General features: G+C 41.5%; 2 protein-coding genes across 13 annotated transcripts in view; one reads left to right on the top strand and one right to left on the bottom strand.

The window, feature by feature from the left end:
* HNRNPAB (heterogeneous nuclear ribonucleoprotein A/B) overlaps positions 1-19,381 on the bottom strand; it is a 28,924-nt gene that overhangs the window by 3,417 nt on the left and 6,126 nt on the right. The window contains exons 7-9 of one of the 10 annotated variants that reach the window (XM_071443282.1): positions 19,176-19,328; positions 19,013-19,097; positions 600-1,302 (exon numbers count right to left, since the gene is read on the bottom strand). In XM_071443282.1, the coding sequence (XP_071299383.1) occupies positions 19,027-19,097; positions 19,176-19,328 (224 nt within the window). In that variant the 3' untranslated portion in view covers positions 600-1,302; positions 19,013-19,026. Of the gene's footprint in view, positions 1-599; positions 1,303-10,782; positions 11,936-13,653; positions 13,787-15,146; positions 15,487-18,432; positions 18,758-19,012; positions 19,098-19,175; positions 19,329-19,381 lie in introns of those variants that run through there. The other 9 variants (XM_071443284.1, XM_071443287.1, XM_071443285.1 and 6 more) reach the window with 9 other exon arrangements.
* Positions 8,014-16,388, top strand: LOC139597695 (5-phosphohydroxy-L-lysine phospho-lyase-like). Of its 3 annotated transcripts, none has more exons than XM_071443280.1 (13): positions 8,014-8,115; positions 9,630-9,748; positions 10,503-10,662; positions 11,263-11,337; positions 12,144-12,231; positions 12,326-12,442; positions 12,645-12,727; positions 13,018-13,243; positions 13,508-13,662; positions 14,181-14,270; positions 14,476-14,606; positions 15,018-15,074; positions 16,209-16,388. In XM_071443280.1, exons 1-12 carry the CDS (start codon positions 8,054-8,056, stop codon positions 15,044-15,046), a joined length of 1,335 nt encoding a protein of 444 aa, XP_071299381.1. In that variant the 5' UTR covers positions 8,014-8,053; the 3' UTR covers positions 15,047-15,074; positions 16,209-16,388. The 3 variants fall into 3 exon arrangements, with proteins under 3 accessions (XP_071299381.1, XP_071299380.1, XP_071299382.1); XM_071443279.1 differs by having other exon boundaries at positions 12,123-12,231; XM_071443281.1 differs by lacking the exon at positions 8,014-8,115 and adding an exon at positions 8,196-8,672 and having other exon boundaries at positions 12,123-12,231.

The following is a 19,381-nucleotide window of genomic DNA, read 5'->3' as shown; positions in this document are numbered from 1 at the left end:
ATACAAGTTGCTGGGTTCTGAGTGGGAGTTTTAAGTGAAATTGGGAGCCCGACTGTAATATCAAACATGGTATTATGGCCCTTTGTGGCCTTGATCTTAGAGAATGCAGAAGGGAGGCAGTTTTGGTGCACTGAGTAGACCCAAAACCTCTGCTAAGATTGTTGCTTCATTGCCACTCTCACTGCAGCTACTGCCAGAGAGGGCTTGAGAGAGGGATGGGCCTGTCCAGGTGCTCCCTGCCCTGCCAGCTGACCTAGTGCTGGGTATTGTGCACAACATGGGGATGTGCTCTGTGCTCCACACAGGTAGGGTGATGTCAGCTGGCTCTGGGTGTCCTGGGGTTTATCCCAGGAGTCAGGGTGAGCCTGTGCTCTGTGCTGGTCAATGCTGGAATGGCCACCAAGCTCAGCAGAGGTGACACAGCCCCAGGGCTGTGGGCAGTGCTTTGGTACCTGGGTGGCTGCTCAGGGGCTCACCTACACATCACTGGCTTTGTGGCTGTACTTGGCATCTCTGGCAGTTACTCACCGTTTCCTTGGTCACCATACAGATTAAATCCATGTTAAATTCAGATCAACTAACAAATCAAGAAACAACAATTATGTAACTCAAAACAGCAATGAAAATGCATTTTATTTACTTCCATTTCATGTTCTCGGCTATCACTTTTGGTGTAGGGGTTTTTAAAGGCAAAAGGAGCAGCTAAGAAGCTTCCACTGGCCTTTAGTGCTTTTGAAAAACCCCTTTAATATCCCAAATTAAAGCTAAAAAATTTTCTGTGAAAGGTTGAAGGCAAATCTCTCATTGATGTTACCAGGAAGATCTGTAATTGTTCCCTTAATGTACAGTTGCTCTTCCCATCTCCCCCAGTCGTCTCCAAACTAAAAGCAGTTCACTATTCCAAACCACACTGTGGGCTTCTACACTCAAATTCCTGCACATAGCGTGTTCATGGAACTTCTTTCACTATCAATGAGAGTTCAGTCCCCAGAATGACTGCAGAAAGCACAAGAATCTGGAAGTGTCCACAAACAATCTACAATGCAGATAGAAAAGTCTTGTTTTACATACGCTGGCAAAAACTAAACAGCTTTCTATCTAGCTCCTACTTGAAGAAGTTTGATATCACTGAAGCTACAAGACAAGCTAACCTCCAAAGCTTATGAAATTATATTAAAATTTATATTTTCTCTGAGGAAATACCCCGAAGTCCTATTATCTTCAGGTAAACAAGTCAGTATTCCGTCTTCAACTTGTGGAATATCCAGTGCTTGTAGGCATCAACTGTGACCACTGCCAGGCCTGCAAAACATTGATACAGAATACCAGAATAGTGCTTTACCCTCTCACAGCTCTGCAAGGCCACCATCCCCCTCCCAGCACGGAGCCTCTGGTGCCACAGCACCCAAGCCATTTGTTTGTAGTGGAGGAAGGCTGCAATTACCACTCTAGCACAGCTGTATCCACCCCCACCAGTGCTGCAGCCCAGCTACCAAACCTTTTTGGGATCCTCTTTGGAAGCTCCCAGGCAAAGATCTGCATGTACAAAGATCATCTGTGCACGTGCAGCCACTCAGGAATGTTCAGGACATTGGACTCACTGCTCAGGTGCAGTGGCTCCTCTGGACTCCTGTTGCTGCCACTCCATCAGGAATGGTGGCAGGTACAGATCCTGCTGCACACTGCTGCACTTGGGCTATGAGAACTCATCTGAGGAGCCAGCAGGTCTCCTGGGTCTCTCCCCACTCCTTGGAGGTGGTACAAGCACTCTGCCATGCCCTCACCACCAAAGGAGCAGAGCCCTGTGAGAGCAGGGAGTGCATCCCCCAGCAGGGCACCTGAAGTCCTCAGCTCAGATTGGTGCATTTGGCCTTTAGATTCTGAACAGAGTCCCTGGTTACCTGCCCATGGCACAGAGCTGGACCTCAATCACCTTTAAAGACCGTTCCAAGCCCAGCCATTCTGTGATTATCAATCATATCCTCGAGATCAACAGACTTTATCAGAGAAACTGCTGGGTTTTGTACTGATTACACAGAGTCTAAGAGGAAATCTGTTTAGACTTCCATGTGCCTTACACACAAACATACTTAGAAGAGCAGTTGTTTAATACAGAGCAGTCATGATCTTACTGCAGTGAGTTGAAAAGATGTGCTTTGCTCTGCAAATTCATGCCAGATCAGTTGATTATTTTCTCCTTCTATATGAAAATGTTTATGTGGGTCTTTCTGAATACTTTGTGAATAGCTCACGAAGACAAATTTTACTTCTAGGTAGTGCTTGGCAGCCTTGCTCTAAAACTCAGTCATGATCTCAGCCTTTCACAAAGCTTAGGGAGTTTCTCCCCCAGGAAATCTCTCTTCTTTTGTTTTCCCCTCTGATTTGAAAGAATCTGAGACTGCTTTACAGCAATTCCAAAAAGCAGCTGAATGTTACTACTATATGTCAGCAGCAATGAATATGAGTGACAGAGAGGCTGCTAATGCTTATGAAATGTGGGTCAGGCTGAGACTGAGCCACTGATTTTTCTTGACTAAAATATTTGGTGCAACTTCATAGATTCATCAATAGACATTCTGGGTAACACACTGAAGTTTCTGATATTGGGGGAACCTGAAACTCAAACCAGAATATTTTTGGTTTTTAGTTGACAAAACAAAATTCCTGCCTCTAATTTAACTGCATGGCGCTTTCCATGAGGTTAAGGCAACCATGTCTGCTGCTGCCCAGGAGCAGAGGACACACAGTTTTCTGTAAGGCTCCTCCATTTCAAACTGTAGCTAGTGACATCTTTCCAGGCAGCACCAAAATCCTCTCTCTTAACACAATGTAGCCCAGTGGGTTTTGGAAGCAACGCTCCCAAACTGAACCATAAGGGCACAAGAACTCTCTTGAGACCCCTAAAAGGTTTTTCAGCCCCAAGGCTCTGCAGGCAGGGCTGCCTTGCTGTGAACACAGGATGTGCATTCTGTGACTGAGGAGCTGCTGCTGGCTGTGCCTGTGTCGGTGCTGATGCTGCACCCATCTGAGTATGGGAGTGCTCCCCGAAGCTTCTGGGGAGGATGGATTTGGGGAAGAAGGGAATAAGGCAAAAAAAAACCCCATGTGTGTAACTGCACAGCTTGAGAGGAACCTTGCCAGAGCATGAACCCAATAATTTGGCCTGTTCTCATGGGGACAAATGTGATTAATTAAGAGTTTTGCAGCTCAGTCACGGCTTGGCCAGTGAATTCAGGAATTTTGTTGGATTACAAAACAGGTGGCAGAGAAATCCTCAACTGACCCCAAACTGGAACTGTTCCCAAGTGTCAATTCATCAATATTTTAGTTTAAAAACATCATAATTAAGACATTGCCACATGCTTTGTTTTATTCCCATGGGGAGTCGCCTCTCCTGCATGCACTGCTTCTGACACTTCCTGTATATATAATGGTGATGAATTTATTTCTGTATGGATTTTTCTCCTGTGTATTTAAAAATAAGAATGTTTCTTTTAATAGTAAGCGACTTTCTGATGTGTTTTCTTTTTAGGAAACCAATAGATAAAATATTTAGATGAGCTTTTGTCTTCTGTAATTTCATAAATTCAGCATTTGAAATCCTTAAGCAAACCAGCAAAACATGTGGGAGGCTTCAGCAGTTTAGGACATCCCATGCAATGATGCAAAGTAATCCATGGAAGTGATACCTGTGATTTTAAAATTGTTATAGTAACCACTACCCAGGGTAAAGTTTTGGTTTTGTACTCAGCCAAATACAGAAGGTCTTAGGCAAGAATGCAAGAACTCACATATTGCAATGCACAACTGATTAAAACAAGTAATAAAAATTAATTAAACTATTAAGATGCCATGAAGTTTCCAGCTTCCTCATAATGGTGAATAACTCCTCTGGCCTGTCAATGCAATTTGTGCATTATAAAGGTGAATGCTGGTTCAATGCTGCCCTCTAGAGGAGACTTTTTTAAAATAGAAGCAAATTTTATGCAAATTTTGTGCTGTGACAGTGTCTCTTAATTTACAGCACACCTGGCTTTTGTGTAACTCTACAGTTTGAATAGATACTTGTAAAACCAGGAGTGCATGGATAGAATTTTTTTTTTCCAAATCTGCTATTTCTTTCTTGGGAAATAGAACAGTATTCTCATGTTTTTTCAGTCCCAGATATCTGTTGGGACACATATCTGTAAATTCTCAGTTGCCCAGATAATTTACAGCATTATGCACATAAAATCTACATATAGTAGGTTTCCTGACACATTTCTATTTTTAAAATTTTGAGCATGGAAGCTCTGAATTATTTTCTTTGTAGGCAACAGATTTTTCTCAAAGATATGCAAAATATTAATAACTGTAAATGATTAAGATAGAAAAATTTAAATGTCCCCAAACCACTCATCCTGGACAAATAGTGCAGGTGTGTGGCTGAATTCAGATCAGTGAGTTTGGTTCCAATGTGCTCTGGCAGAGGAAGGAATGTCCAGAGGTGGAAAGAACCTCAGTACTGCTTTGTTTAATTTGAAATTCCTGCTTTTTACCTGTTCAGGACAGGCTGACATGCTGAGCAGCTCAGCCAGCCTTGCAGAGGTTTAACCAGGAGATTTTCAAGTGAGAAGTTACACATATGGATCATTTCAGAAGGCCTGTGGCACTCTAACTTGCCAAGGCAAGCACTGTGGCACACACTGAACCTGGCAACTTTACAGGACAGCATTTATGTAAGCACATTTCTTGACCCTTTGCAATAGTTGGTTGGTTTGTTTGTTTGTTTTTTTTAAAGAAAAGGAAGGGGCAGAGAGAAACTGCTCACTCTAGTTAGTCCAGTCTCAGTGTCACTTACTGCAGTCACCTGCCTTTTAACTGTGTCTCTGGCACTGACCATAATTATTTCAGTTTGAAATACTCCAGAGCTCCACCTGGGGGAATCTATGACAGACTGAAGCAAACCAGTGAGTAAAAAAAAATCCTAAACTTTGTTTTCCCTGGTGATAATTTATATTTGTAAGCTAAAAATGGCTTTTAGTACTTTCACATGCCCAGGTGAACTACTGCAACTTTGCCATGTGCTTGTGTCCCATCAGATGGCACAACACAAGGGATGTGTGACTTGTGTAACCTGCAGCTAAAGCAAGTGCTGAAAATCTGTCAGATATGAATGGAGGAAGAACTTAATAGATGATATTATTGTATACTACCATAGAGAGCCTGGAGGAGACCACAGCAAGGCTGGGAAACACGAGTTTTCCATGCACAAGAAGTTGAATTATTGACAAGAGAGTGGAGTAAGAAATGCATTAGTAACATTTGTGGTTTTCCTATGACTTAGGACAAATAATTAATTCCTGTTTTGTTAAGTTCTACAAGTTGCCTTCAAGTGTGATTTCATGGAACAATTAGCTCACTTCTGTGTCAGCTCACTTGTGTGGTTTCTTACATAACTTAGATATTAATGAACAGAAACTTTAAAAGGAGTTGACCCAAGTATCTGTAAATGACACTGATCCCATCTGCTGCTTTTGATTATAACGTTAAACACTGTATTTAAAAAGTTCATTTTACAGGAACTTTTTAAGTGTAGGTGAGTGCTTATTTTTAAGAATCTTGTATTTCTTGAAAACTATGTTAAAAAATTAAGGTCTGGTTTTGCAAAGCAAAAGCACCCATGATTTCCACTGAACTTCTAAATTTAGCAGGAAAGGTCCTAAGCTGCCATCAGTGCAAATGAGAGCTGGAGCCTGTTGTGTTTGCTGGTTTGTTTCATAGACTGCAATTTTATAAAGTTCCATAACAGCTTTTTGAGTTTCAGTTTGGGTTTCTTTTTCTGCTATCTTAAAAACAATCAAAAATACTGAATATGAAGAATGTTCAGCACAAATACCACAGTCAAAACTGAAAGTCCCCTGCTTTGCTGCATTACATGACTTTGGACATAGAAACGATACAAAACTGATGTATACAACAGCATTTGAGAAACTGTACCTGCTGGTATCTCAAAACTGTATACAGTTTAGAAAATAATCCAACATGTGCCTTATCTGTCCATATTTGTTTTGAAATTATGTCAATAGAGCTTAATCCTCCACCACGTTATGCAAGTGCCCCTTATTTACTTGAGTGGTTGCATCACTCCAGGGAGGCTGTTCAGAGGAGAAAGGGCTGTTTGTGTGTTTGCAGCTTGCCAAAAATGAGTTTTGAATGTATTTACATGGTATTTTATACACAACTGGCTAAATCTCTGTATATGACCTTTGAAAAGAAATATATAGATATTAAAATTACAGAAAATGTACTTAACATCTCCATTTGCAAACTTTTTGTGACTTTTGATCATGTATGTGCCATGAAAATTATTCTATTTACTCTTCTTTGGGGAACAACTACTTTAAAAATGAAGGCATTAATAACAGTATTTCTTATCCATTGCTTTAACATGTTAAAATGGTATTAATTAGTACTGCATCATGTATTTCTAGTTTAAAGCTGTAATGGACAATACATTACCTTGAGACCTAAAAAAACTTTTTTCTTGTGCTTTTTTTAATAAAAGCAAAGACTAGATTTTAAAAAATGGTCTCTCTGTACAGATTACTTTTACAATTGTGTGAATATGTATAATGAACTCTGCATTTGTAACCAAGAGTAAACTTTCCAAATTGTAAATGTTCAGGTTGTTATTATAAATAGCTAGTAAATATCTTAACCAGACAAGAGTTCAAATAAAGATTAACAGCCATTATTAACTTTTTCTCTACTGTCTTTTGTTACTTAAAACCTGACCCTTATGAAACAATGTAGTTAGACTAAGTTCAATCTAACTTTAAGTACACAGCAATTTGGTTTTGCATTCTCCATATTGCACAAAATTTAAACTGCTCCTGTGTTCATCAAGTAATTGCAGCTAGAGATAATTATTGGTGGCTATATCTAGTGAGCAAAGTCTGCCAAGTGTAGTTTTAAAATTATCAGTTATGTTTTTCTAGAGTTTTTAAAAGCTATTTGTTAATTTAAACCAAAAGAATGTGAACATGTATTTGAAAGGAAAAAAAAAAAGTGTCATCTTCTAGAATCAAGCTGGAAAATCTGATGAACTTGGTTATGGGATACACCTGTGATAGCAGAACTCAATCCATCAAAGAACCTCCTTTCTGGTTCTTTATCCTATTTTTCTTTAGGTAATTCCAGTCACACAGGAATGGAAGAAAGATCATTCTAATCTGATTGACAGCATTTCCTCTCTTAATCCTAACTATTACCTGCTTTAGGATTGGCTCTGAAGGAGTCAGTCAGGTGTTTCCCTATGTGCCACCAACCAAACACAGGGCTACAACATGTAAAAGGCTGGGTCTACTTCTGCTTTAACAGTGATGTGGAAGAATTATCTCAGTTCTACCACCTTAGCTACCCGCTTGAATATTTTCAACGAGAAAACAAACTTCCTCAATGTGTATTTCAAACAAAGAGTGCTATAGCAGTACTGATGATCCTGAAGAGCCCGAGGTGAGTGGGGTGCGGGGCTGGACGAACCCGAGCAGTGTAAAGCCCTTGGGTGCGCGGTAAGGGTGAGCTGCCAGCAGCCCTGCAGGGCCCCAGGGGCCGCAGCCTGTCCCTATCTCTCCCCACTCCTGTCAGGGAAGCGCTGCGCTGCCCACCGGGTCCCTGGCTGAGCTCCTGCCCCGCTCCGGGCGCACGCAGAACCCGCTCCGTGCTCCGGGTACAGCCGGGGCTGCGCCGGGCGCTCCGGCCGGGCCGTGCCCGTGTCCCTGCTCCGGGTACAGCCGGGGCTGCGCCGGGCGCTCCGGCCGGGCGGTGCCCGTGTCCCTGCTCCGGGTACAGCCGGGGCTGCGCCGGGCGCTCCGGCCGGGCGGTGCCCGTGTCCCTGCCGGGGCTGCGCCGGGCGCTCCGGCCGGGCCGTGCCCGCGTCCCGGCTCCGCCGCCGCCGCCGCTGCCGCCCCTCCCCTCCCCTCCGGCCCGGCCCCCGCGGGAGGCGGCCGCTCCTTCCCTCCCTCCCTCCCTTCCCTCGCTCCGCTGCCGGCCCGCGGGCGGCTCGGCGGCCATGCGGGCGGTACAGCCGCGCTCCCGGCAGCAGACCCTGGCCCTGCGGCGGCAGCTCGTCGGGTGAGTGCTGCGGGAGCGGGGCCGGGGCCGGGGCAGGGGCCGGGGCCGGAGGGCGCTGCTGCCGGACGTGGCCGGGAGCGGGGCCGAGCCGCGGGCCCCGCCCGGCGGCAGCGCCATCGCGCCCGGGCTGGAAGCGGCGGCAGCGCCGGAGCGCCGCGCCCGCACAGCCCGGTGCGCTGCTGTAATTAACAGGAATTAGCCTTTCTTAAGGAGGGGGATTATGAAACTGCGCTGTAAACCCGTATGATACCGAGGGCGCCTGTTTAGAGACTAAAGTGCTTAGAAAGCGTTTTCTGCGAGCCCGGCGGAGGCACGGCTGGGGCTGTGCTGGGCCATGCGAGATTCTGGCTCAGCCACTATTATAGCCCGTCTTTCAGGAAACTAATTATACCAAACCCGTGATGGAATTAACAACAAACGTCTGCTCTCTTTGACAGAATGAGGGACAAGACTCAGTTCTAAACTTCCCATTACCGGTGGTGTTTCAACCAGCCTGAAGAAAATCTTAAGTTCTATAAACCATCACCAAGTATGGCAACACACCCCTTTATTTAACTGTGAGAATATTTTTGTACCATATATATTCAAATCCAAGGCTACTTTTATGTGCTGTATAAATACAAAAGTTGGGCTGAAAGTAAACGCTGAAATTAGAATTATGCCAGTTACATGCACCTGAAAAATATTACACTGGGTATCAAATCTTTTTCTAAATTATTTGCCCTTCCACTGGCAACAGAGACCCAGCCTCTGCAAGCACTTTCTTAGCATCTTTTGAACAGTTAGGAGAAGCTTACAAAAACCCCCAACTGTTTTGCCAGCTCACAGAGAAAGTATCAAGATACCTGCTGGGAGGGATAAGATAATGAAGTACTTTCTTACTTCACCATTGTCCTTTGTCATCCATTTGACAATGGCTTTGTATTTATCGTCAAATCATTTCTGTATAAGACATCTTTTACTAAGTGAAGTATGGAAGTTTGGCATTGCCCTTCAGTCTCAAATCTCTGCAACTCCTACTTAGGCAGATGTGTTTCCATTTTACTTGTTTGGCAATCCATTTAAAAAGTGAAACAAATGCACTTAAGTAAACCCAGCCTTATAAAATCGCTCCGTGTTCTAGCTATGGTTAGTGAAGCTGAAACAGTCACCTGCAGCAAACTATCTGGAAAATCAGGATGTTGGCAGGAATAGCAAGAACATAATGAGAATAATAAAAAGAACATAGCACAAGGTAAGAGACACAAAAGAAACAAAAGGGGCAGACAGCACAGACAGGAATTGCAGTTAAGACAGGATGAAGCTGTACAGGTGAGTCCTACTGCTTTGGCTAGACCCTAGAGGAGGATTTTCAGGTTTGGAGTGTGCTTTTTTCCTGTTAATCTGAGAAAATCTGAGTACAAGGCCTTTTAAACCAAAGCAGGATGACAGTGCCAGCAAACAGGAGAAATGTTTTTTACCAGTAGGATAAACTAAACTCACTAAGATATTTTGCTTTCTGATGCTTGTCATAGCTCTTCTTGCAAGCTGTTTTTCCCTACTGATCCAGTGAAGATCACGAAGGCCAAAGGCCAGTATATGTATGATGAGAATGGGAGACAGTACCTTGACTGCATAAACAATGTGGCTCATGGTAAGCTCAAGTCATGGCACTCTATGTTATTTCATGCTGTTTTTTTAAGCAGAACAAAGAACAACCAGTACTTTTACTGTGCTGGGGGAGGGGGTGTTTAATTGGAAAAGTGGAAGGAAACTTTCTTAAACGTGTAGTTTGGGGAATTACAGTGTTCTTGAATTGGTTTGTGTGAATGTGCTTTCCAGACTTGCTTCCTGTCCCGTCTTCCTAGAAATGTGTCTAAAACATACAGATCTTTTTTCCATGGAAACTCAAGTAAAGCACCTTACTGTAAAATGAACAAGTGACATTTTGTTGGTTTTGAGAAAGTTACTGTTAAGTGTAAAGTCACAGAACCACTGCTCAGTGTGGTGCCTTAATTGTGTATAATTAAGTGACTGCTGCTTTCTTACAGGATTTGAAATCTCTCTAACCTAACCCCTATCAGGACCAGTAATTCTTTGATAGTAAAGCTTATCTGTACCTTCCCAAACTCCTGAACTGTGGCAATGCCTAAATCCAAGCATCAAATCAGACACTATTTGTTTTAGCATATTAATTTCCAGGACTAACTACAAACCTTAAATACAGTGGGAGGCAACATCAAACCTTCTGAGGAGCACAAAAATGTTTTTACAAGATTTACCATTATTAAGGCCCTACTGATAATATCTCTGTACTATTAGAGAAATGTCAGTGTTAATCTGGCATGTGAATGAACATCTTGGGTAATATGAAGAGCTCTCAAACCACTCTCCACATTCTCTTGCAGTTGGACACTGTCACCCTGATATAGTAAAGGCAGCCCATGAACAGAATCAATTGTTAAATACAAATTCTCGTTACCTTCATGACAACTTGGTTGATTATGCAGAGAGACTTTCAAAAACACTACCTGAGAAATTATGCATCTTCTATTTTTTGAATTCTGGGTAAGTCGGGTACATTAGAATTGATACAGGGGCTTTACTAAGTATATACAGACAAGTACACACTTTCTTATCAACAACCAATTTCTGGTGTGGATGACTAGATACTGACAAAAACATGGCTCTGGTTCTACAAGCTCTCGACCTGGAACTAAACTTGTGCTTTATTTAAGAAGGGTTTTATTCTATTTGTAAGACCTTGGACCTCAAAACAGTAATGTACATATTTGCTCTGTTAGTTTATTGTCTGATTTGTCTTCTGACTTGACAGATATTTCAAAATTAAATGTACCAATGCATTGCCTCTGTTGGGGAGGGGGGCACACATTCTTAAGCAAACTTCATCTGGAAGAAAAAAAAAAGCCAAATTGTTTCTCAGAAAGTAGCTCCTGTACTCGGTAGTTCCTGTGCTCTGGCTTTTCAAGACGGATTCTGTTCTGGTGAACAGTCCTACCTAGTGAGTGCTGATTACTGAGGAATTTGTGCATAACATGCATCAAATTCTGTCTGTTCTCTGCAGACACAAAGAGCAGTGCAAGGGAGGTTAGATTTCAAAACTCAGGATGTCCACAATGAAACAATTGCTGAATTTTACCATTGTAGGTCTGAAGCCAACGACCTTGCCCTGAGACTGGCACGGCAGTACACAAAACACGAGGATGTGATCGTTTTAGACCAGTGAGTACATGGGCAATTTGGGGGTACAAGGCTCAGTTTTGGCCCATGGTCAGAGCATTTCTGAAATCCTCCTGTAGTAGAAAGACTGTAACCAGGAAGATGAGGGAAGTAATTTTCCCCCCTGTTAAGTATTTGCCAGCCCAGCCCTGAGAGCTGTGGTTGGGCTCTCCAGTACTTGCCAGCTGCTGACACACTGGAAGGAGGGGCCATCAGTGACCTGCCACGATGGGGAAGGAGCCACAGCAGTGAGAGGGGCTGGGTTTGTTCAGCTGCAAGAGACAGCCAGATAGATCTCACTGCAACTACAGCTCTCTCATGGAAGGAGCAAAAGGATGGGAGCCAGGTGTGAAGATGGATGGTGACAGGAAAAAATACCTCAGATGTAAGTTAAAACCTGATGGATTTTGATGAGACATAGAAAAAATCTTTTGCCATGAAGGGAGTCAGATACTAGAACAGGATGCCTACAGTCACTGGAAACTCCATTGCTGGAGGATATTCAGAAATAGGCCTTTCTCATTCTGCAATCTTGTGATACTGCTGAGGTGTCCCCTGCTGTGATTCCAGTCACCAGTGGTAAGTCCTGTCCCTCTGCATCCTTTATATAAAAAAAAAAAACAAACCAAAGTAGTACTAAGCTTATTGATAAGAAATTGCTGTTCTGATAAGAGCTGTTCTCAGCTTAAGTTACTGAATTTCCTACCAGGTGATAGCAGCTGGCTACTTTGTACTATTTGGAATGCTAATACTAAAGAACTCTTGATACTGAGGAAATTACTGTTTAGTTCTGCCAATTGTTTTTTAAGTGCTTACCATGGACATCTGACATCTTTGATTGACATAAGCCCATATAAATTCAGAAATCTAGAAGGACAAAAGGAATGGGTCCACGTGGTATGTACTTCAGCCTATACTTATCAATTACTTGTCAATTGAGTGAAGTTGTTTTTATGATATATTGAATGTAGGATATTATTCCTTTGCATAGGCTCCTGTTCCAGACACATACAGAGGACTTTATAGAGAAGACCATGAAGATCCAGTAACAGCCTATGCTGATGAAGTAAAAAATATTATTGAGCATGCACAGAAGAGAGGCAGAAAGGTAAGATATCATTTCCTTAACTGTTTGTCTTGTCTTAGAAATTAATGTGCCTGACTGTAAGTGCAATTCAGAGTTAATAAATTAAGTGGTATGGACTTGTGAAAAAGTAAAGATCACATTAATAATCAAAAACCATCTAAGGACAAAGAGCTTGCTCCACAACTTTCTGTATTGTGTTCAAACATTATATGCTGTGTTTTAGATTGCTGCATTTTTTGTTGAATCTCTACCAAGTGTTGGTGGTCAAATCATTCCCCCAGCAGGATATTTTCAGAAGGTTGCAGAGTAAGTGGTCATTCATTATCTTTTTTAACTTAACCTATTTGGTAAATAGATAATTCTCTGCCTGCTGTATCACAGAGCTTGATAAGTAGGAAATTACCCAAGCCTTCATGTTGGAATGTCAACTTTGTATATGGCAAAGATCTGCTTATAAACACACACCAGTATGCAACATAGCCTTGTATGTGTTTGTTTCCTCAAAGTTTGCAAAGTAACACTTTCTGCATGTTGCTAAACAATAAATGCTATGTTCTCCTCCGTTTTAAGAGACAATCAAATCTGTTTTGTTACAGGCATGTGCACAAGGCAGGAGGTGTATTTATTGCTGATGAAATTCAAGTTGGCTTTGGCAGGGTTGGCAAGCACTTCTGGGCATTCCAGCTTCAGGGAGAAGATTTTATACCTGATATTGTCACTATGGGGAAGCCAATAGGAAATGGGCACCCACTTGCTTGTGTAGCAACAACAAAAGAAATTGCAGAAGCTTTTGCGGCCACAGGAGTGGAGTATTTTAATACAGTAAGTAAACAGCTGCCCACTTCTGTAAAGGAGCCTAAGGATTAAATCAGATACTCATGGTGTGTTTTTATGAGTATTTGCCACACAGTAACTAAAGAGGAACTGTGTCACTGTACTTTTCTATGTTTCTAGCCTGTGACTATGTATTGGCACCATCTGATAAAAGTAATAATGTGCTCCTTGTATCATTGAGGCTACACTTTCAGTGACATGATTTCATCTTTTTTCCCTTTCCATGGCTGTGTGTTCCTTTCCTGGGCTCAGTTTGGCGGGAACCCTGTTTCATGTGCCATTGGATTAGCTGTCTTGGATGTAATTGAGAAGGAACACCTTCAGGCTCATGCCACAGAGGTAGGCAACTTCTTGATGAAGACACTCAAGGAGCAGCAAATCAAGCATCCCATCATTGGTGATGTCAGGTATTAGTGTCTTATTTACATTTTTGGCTGCTTTCTCTTTGGTTCACTCAGTCCAACAACTCAATCCAACAGATTGTGTTTTGAGAAATTAATAAAATCTTGTGTTTTCAGCAAAAATAGCCTCCTGTGAAGTAAATTAAGTAAAACAAACTTGAGCTTAGCTGAAGTCTCATGTACTTTGCCACTCTGGGCCACTACTGTTTTATCTATTTATTAGCTGCTAAGACTGTTCAAACTGCTGTTTGAAATCAAAGTTCAAGTGCACAGGGTACAGAAGTGATGAGCTAGATGGAAACATACTTAACATCCTGTCTTGCTTCGCCAGGGTGAGCAGACAATAGTCTGTATTACCCCATTTCTTCAGAGCAGCAAAACTTTTTTCTAACAGTAGCCAAACATCAGGTAATTCTCATGCAGTAAAGGTCTGGTGTTATAAAAAGCCTCATTTTTTAGTTCACTTGTAGTTCCTTTCTCTGACACTGACTCTGACAGACTGAGTGTTTTTATTTCTTTTTCAGAGGTTGTGGTTTATTCATTGGAGTGGACTTAATCAAGGACCAGGCAGAAAGGACTCCAGCCACAGCAGAAGCAGAGGACCTAATAACAAGGTACAGGAGTTGCTAAAACACAAACAGCTGGCCAAAACTGAAACCAGTCAGTGTAGAAAGTGTGACATCCTGCAGGCTGGTGTTGCAAGTTTTCCTGAGTGTCGTGGTTTGAGAGAAAGTGAGTTTTCTGGGATGTGGTCTGTCAAACCATGACACTGAGCTACATACAGAGCAAAATGTACTTCTTTGTTATTGCTCTTTCCAGACTTAAGGAAAAATATATTCTACTGAGTACAGATGGGCCAGGAAGAAATGTGCTGAAATTCAAACCCCCGATGTGTTTTAATATGGAGGATGCAAAATTTGTTGTGGAGACAATTGACAAAATACTAACAGGTAAAAAATGATCAAAACTTCAAAAATAGTGGGTGGTTTCTGAACTTTCCTGAAGACAATGTTGAGCTACTGAGCCAGATTTTCACAAATGCTAAAATGGAGCAAAGATGGTAAATGCTGAGCACATAGCCTTCCCTTCTCAGTTATTCTGTTAAGTTTTCCAACAAAACTACTTCCTCTACAGCTGCATGTGCTTTTTAAAATAGCTGTGCTCTGGCTGAGGTTTGAGTGTTTACCTTATCCAAACAAGCACAATTTGTAAAATATGTCCTGTTCCTGAAAGCTGTAATCTATGTGCTTTTGCCACTTAGCTTTTTATACAACTTCTACAGACTTAGCATTAAGAAAGTTACGTGTAAATAATGTCACAAAGTCATGGCTTTTCTAAGTTGTTTCTTATTCTGTCTTCAGATATGGAAAAGGAATGTCTGAACCAATAGAAAACACCTGTTTGTTCCACCTGAGCAGGTATTTACCTATAGCCACCCAGTAGGATTTAAAAGCCAACTTCTAAACATAACTTCACAAGCACTGTCAGAATAAAGCTTCCACAGAGATGCTTTTACTCAAAGTTTGCAGGAACTTCTGGGAATCTCCAGGCATGGACCACACTTGTGTACATCCAGCATTCACAACTGCCCTCTATCACTCAGTCCCTCCCAGCAACACTGTGTGCATCACTTGTTTTAAGGGCCAACATGTCCCAGACATGACTGTCTCTAGAGCATGCAAATGACTGCACATCCACACAAACAGAGCTTTTCTGCTTCCTGCTCAGTGCCTTCAGGCTCCACCTGCATAACAACTTCTCAGCAGATCTCCCCTTAAGTGTCATTTCAGGTTCACAGTTGGCATCTCATCCTTCAGGGTCCATTTAGCCCTAGACTCAAAAGTTTGTGGAAATCAGAGTAAGATTGGTCTTGTTAAGTCTTCAAAGCCTTGTTATGTCTTCATCTGTGAGGTCCCTCAGTAGGCTGCCAAGAGAACATCTAGCTGCAACTCAGTTTGCTGCACACTCGTGAGCAGAGTGTAACTCACAGTTAACACCTTGGTAACAACACCCTTTGTACACTCAGTACTTCTCCAAACTACTCTGACTGAAAGACACCCACAATGTTTGGTAGAACTCTGGACAGCTGGGCAGGAGTGCACCTAATGTGGTCATTGGGAGCAGTGTAACCATTGGTGGCCTCAACCACAGTGACATTCACAGTGCTATGGCCCTGAGCTAAGGAGAAATATGTTTTTAGGTCAGTGTATATTAGTATAGCAGGCACAAGAGAAATGTGTTAATATTTTATTTAGCAAGTTAATGGAAAGACATACAGCTGTTTATACTACTTATTCTTAGGAACAGAAAGATTACTGAACAGTGCCAGTGCAAATTAGAGGCCTAATGACTTAATGTACTTATCTGTGATCTAAACTAAGCAAGAAAAATGCCTTTATTTTCTACAGGAAACCAAGAATGCAAAAAGCCTCTTACTAAGTACAGTACTAGTAAGACACTTACATATAATGTAAGCGAAAGTGTGGCAATGAAGTAATTTCTTTTAATGATACTTTTACAAAAAAAACCATAACATTATTTTCTTTCCATAGGTTTCAAACAATGTTCAAGATCTACTACTAAGAAACATTATTCTACTATAATAATGCACATTTAATCTTCATCCTAGTATTTCTTAGGCCAGATAAGTCACCTCTGATTTTTCTGTTTTCCTTTATCTTGTTTTTAGTAAAAGCTCTAGGAGAAATAAATTTTACAAGAGCTTGTCTCAACTCTGGCAGTGTGGAATTGGCTTTTATTTAAAACTGCATATCTAAAACTGATTCTAAAGGAGGATTTTTCTAATGGCCACTACAAAATACATTTGCTAAATTTATGTACTTTCAGGTTATGACTTTTTCAAATTAGGATGAGCCAATGGGTTCTGGTATTTTCAAGTCTTCAGCTATCTTTGCAAACACCATTCCAGGTGCCAGTACACCCAGTCCTTCCCAGGACTCTGATGAGTTTCAGCAGCCAGTGTCAGAAAAAGGTCCCTAAGTAGTACTATATTCAACAAACACTCTCAAGCCACCATGTTAAGTCAAAAACTTCAGTTCCAAATTCCTGACATCAAACACATGAGGGACAGACAGCTGAGGGCTATGGCTCCCAAACCACTTCTTACAAACAGTCTGTCCTCAAGAAATATCCAAGTAGGATTAGTAAATTAAGAGGAGTTTACAGCCATAAGCAACAACCTTGTGTACAAGCCTTTACTTTCACCAGGCAGTTCTTTGTATCACAAACTTTTCATGCAAAGAAGAAAGGGAAAAGCCAGCTCTGCATTTAAGTACCAGTATCCTCAGTTCCTGCCTAAGGCCACATCACCTGTTAAGGAAGCATTACCTGAGCACCTACTGACAAAAACCACCACACAACAGCAGCTGACAAACTCTTGCTAGGACACTATTAGCCAGAAGGACTGCAGCACTATGGTCCTGGTACCATGCAGTTTTCCCACTGGAGGGCCAAGTGCTTGCTAGAAAAACATTCTGCTACCCCTTATTTCACAGAAAAAAAAAATATTAAAAGTATGTAATAAAGTATTTAAATTTTAAATCTTGAGACAGCAAGACTTCTAAATACTGTACTCATTTTTTTCAGTGATCTGCTGGTTTTTTATTTGCAATTAAGTTGGGCTGCAGGTTCCATGGTCCAGCTGTAAAGTTGTCAACTATAAGATTTAAAATCTGATTTATTTTTTTTCCAATACTCAAAAGACTTCCACCTAACACCAGAAGAGTCTTACAGACTTCTAAACTTACAAGCAAGTTTTTCTTTTCAAGGACAACCAGCAGGGAGCAGCAGATTATAGTTCATGCAGAAATAGCTGCATCCCTTGTTAAAAAAACCTGGAAAGGTCACTAGTAACATGTGTTTGTTTCTTGTCTTAGTTACTTGATTTGATTCCACTTGCAGGTGTTACTTGTTCAAAGAGAATTTGTTACAAGAAAAAAATATTGCCAGATTTTAGCTTTAAAAGGAGATTAATATCAAATTGATCACTGCAACAAAGATTAGAAGTTTACTTTGTGCAGTAGAGCTTGCTACTTAAGAGTCTGCAACAAGACAGGCAAATCACATGACACTTATTGCCTTAAAATAGCAGTAAACTAAGAGTAAAGTCAAAAAAGGAGAGTATTTCTAGCTGGTCACTCATCTCTAGAGAAAGAGATGTTTTTTCCACCCACAACTGCAGTGGAAGTTCTTTTAGCCTTTTCCACTATACAAAAAGGCTGCAAAAATTCAGACTTTGCATTTGGTAATTGAGTGTCTGTCCAACCTGCCTTTCAAGGCAGGTATATACAGCCTATTAACAACTTGCAGCCAAGTCTCAGACTCAAGACAGTGAAACATGGAGGAAGTGCAGCCAGCTTCTTGCACACCTCTCAGCTCCCTCCTGCAGTGCTGTCCAGACTGCCAAGCCCTACCTGACACCTACAGCTCTGGCTCCTCCTAGCAGAGCCCAAAGCAGACACCACTCCAGTCACTCTGAGCTTGCCTAGAGCAGAGCCACCACCTCACCAGCACAGCCCCACCAAGCTGGGGCTTCTCACCTGAGCTCTCCTTCACAACCTCCAGGCACAAGTGACAGCAGGTTTTAGCTGCCACCCAAACTGCAAGTGAGCACAACTACCAACACAGCCTTCTAGTTTTAAGATTAAAAACATTTAAGCACAACTCTTAATCTATCAAGGTACTGCCATGAACTAAGTTCTGGGAACAGGATACTGGTGTTTTACTAACACATGAGCTGAAGAATGGCACAAGACACTAGATTACGCCTTTTTTATTTCAAAAGCTAGGATAGCTTCAATATCCATGTCATGGTGAATCAGAACACATGTAAAATACCTTACAATACATTAGATTCCAAAAAGGTACCAAAAAGTACAGTAAAATTAACACTTCCATTACAGGAAATGTATGACACAAAAACAATACAAAATAAAAAGGTGGAAAGTGACACTGGTTCCCTAAGATGCATCTCATTCTGTACAACTGGAGTAATGCAGAGTCCATAGTTAACTCCAAGAGGCAGTCCCTAGATGCAGAGCTGCAGCTTTAAGCAGACCCTCAAAATCAGTTTCAGTTTAACCTATTAATAAAATCATTAATTAATATCTTCAGCAATGCTGAAAATGACACACCACACTGTCTAGACAACTAGTTATTGGTAAGTAATAAACATGTAAAACATTTCCAGGGAGCTCTTCCAAGTAAGATGCACATTTAACAGGCCATAGAAATTTATTGTAAAGTTAAATTTGGTACAGAACTGAAGTATCCATCTACAGCATTGTATACAAAACCTATGCAGTCATTTTCCAAAAGAGACCATGCCACTGCATACCTGAATAAGTTTGATCAATATGGCTTGTAGTTATTCTGATGACCACCACGTCTTGGTGTCTTCCCATAATTTGCACTGCCTTGACCTATGAACAAGAGAACAAATGCATTAAACTGCTAATTAGTTATGCTTGCTTATACCCAATACAGTTCTCTTTACTTACTGTAATCATAGCCTGGTCCATATCCATAATACCCATATCCTGAATAATCATAGCCTCCATAGCCACCATAACCTTGCTGATAGCCGTATCCTTGATTCCCATAACCCTGGTTCCAGTAATTGCCATAACCTTGATTCCAATTTTGACTTTGAGCTATAGAAGGGAAAACCATCCACAAAATCCCATTTTAGTACACACAACTTATT

Source organism: Agelaius tricolor, unplaced genomic scaffold (genome assembly GCF_023055355.1).
Source record: "Agelaius tricolor isolate 1412-34295 unplaced genomic scaffold, bAgeTri1.0.p SCAF_18, whole genome shotgun sequence".
NCBI classification, from domain to species: Eukaryota; Metazoa; Chordata; class Aves; order Passeriformes; family Icteridae; genus Agelaius; species Agelaius tricolor.
The sequence above is the reverse complement of the archived record's forward strand: the minus strand, read 5'-3'. Positions and strand labels throughout refer to the sequence as shown.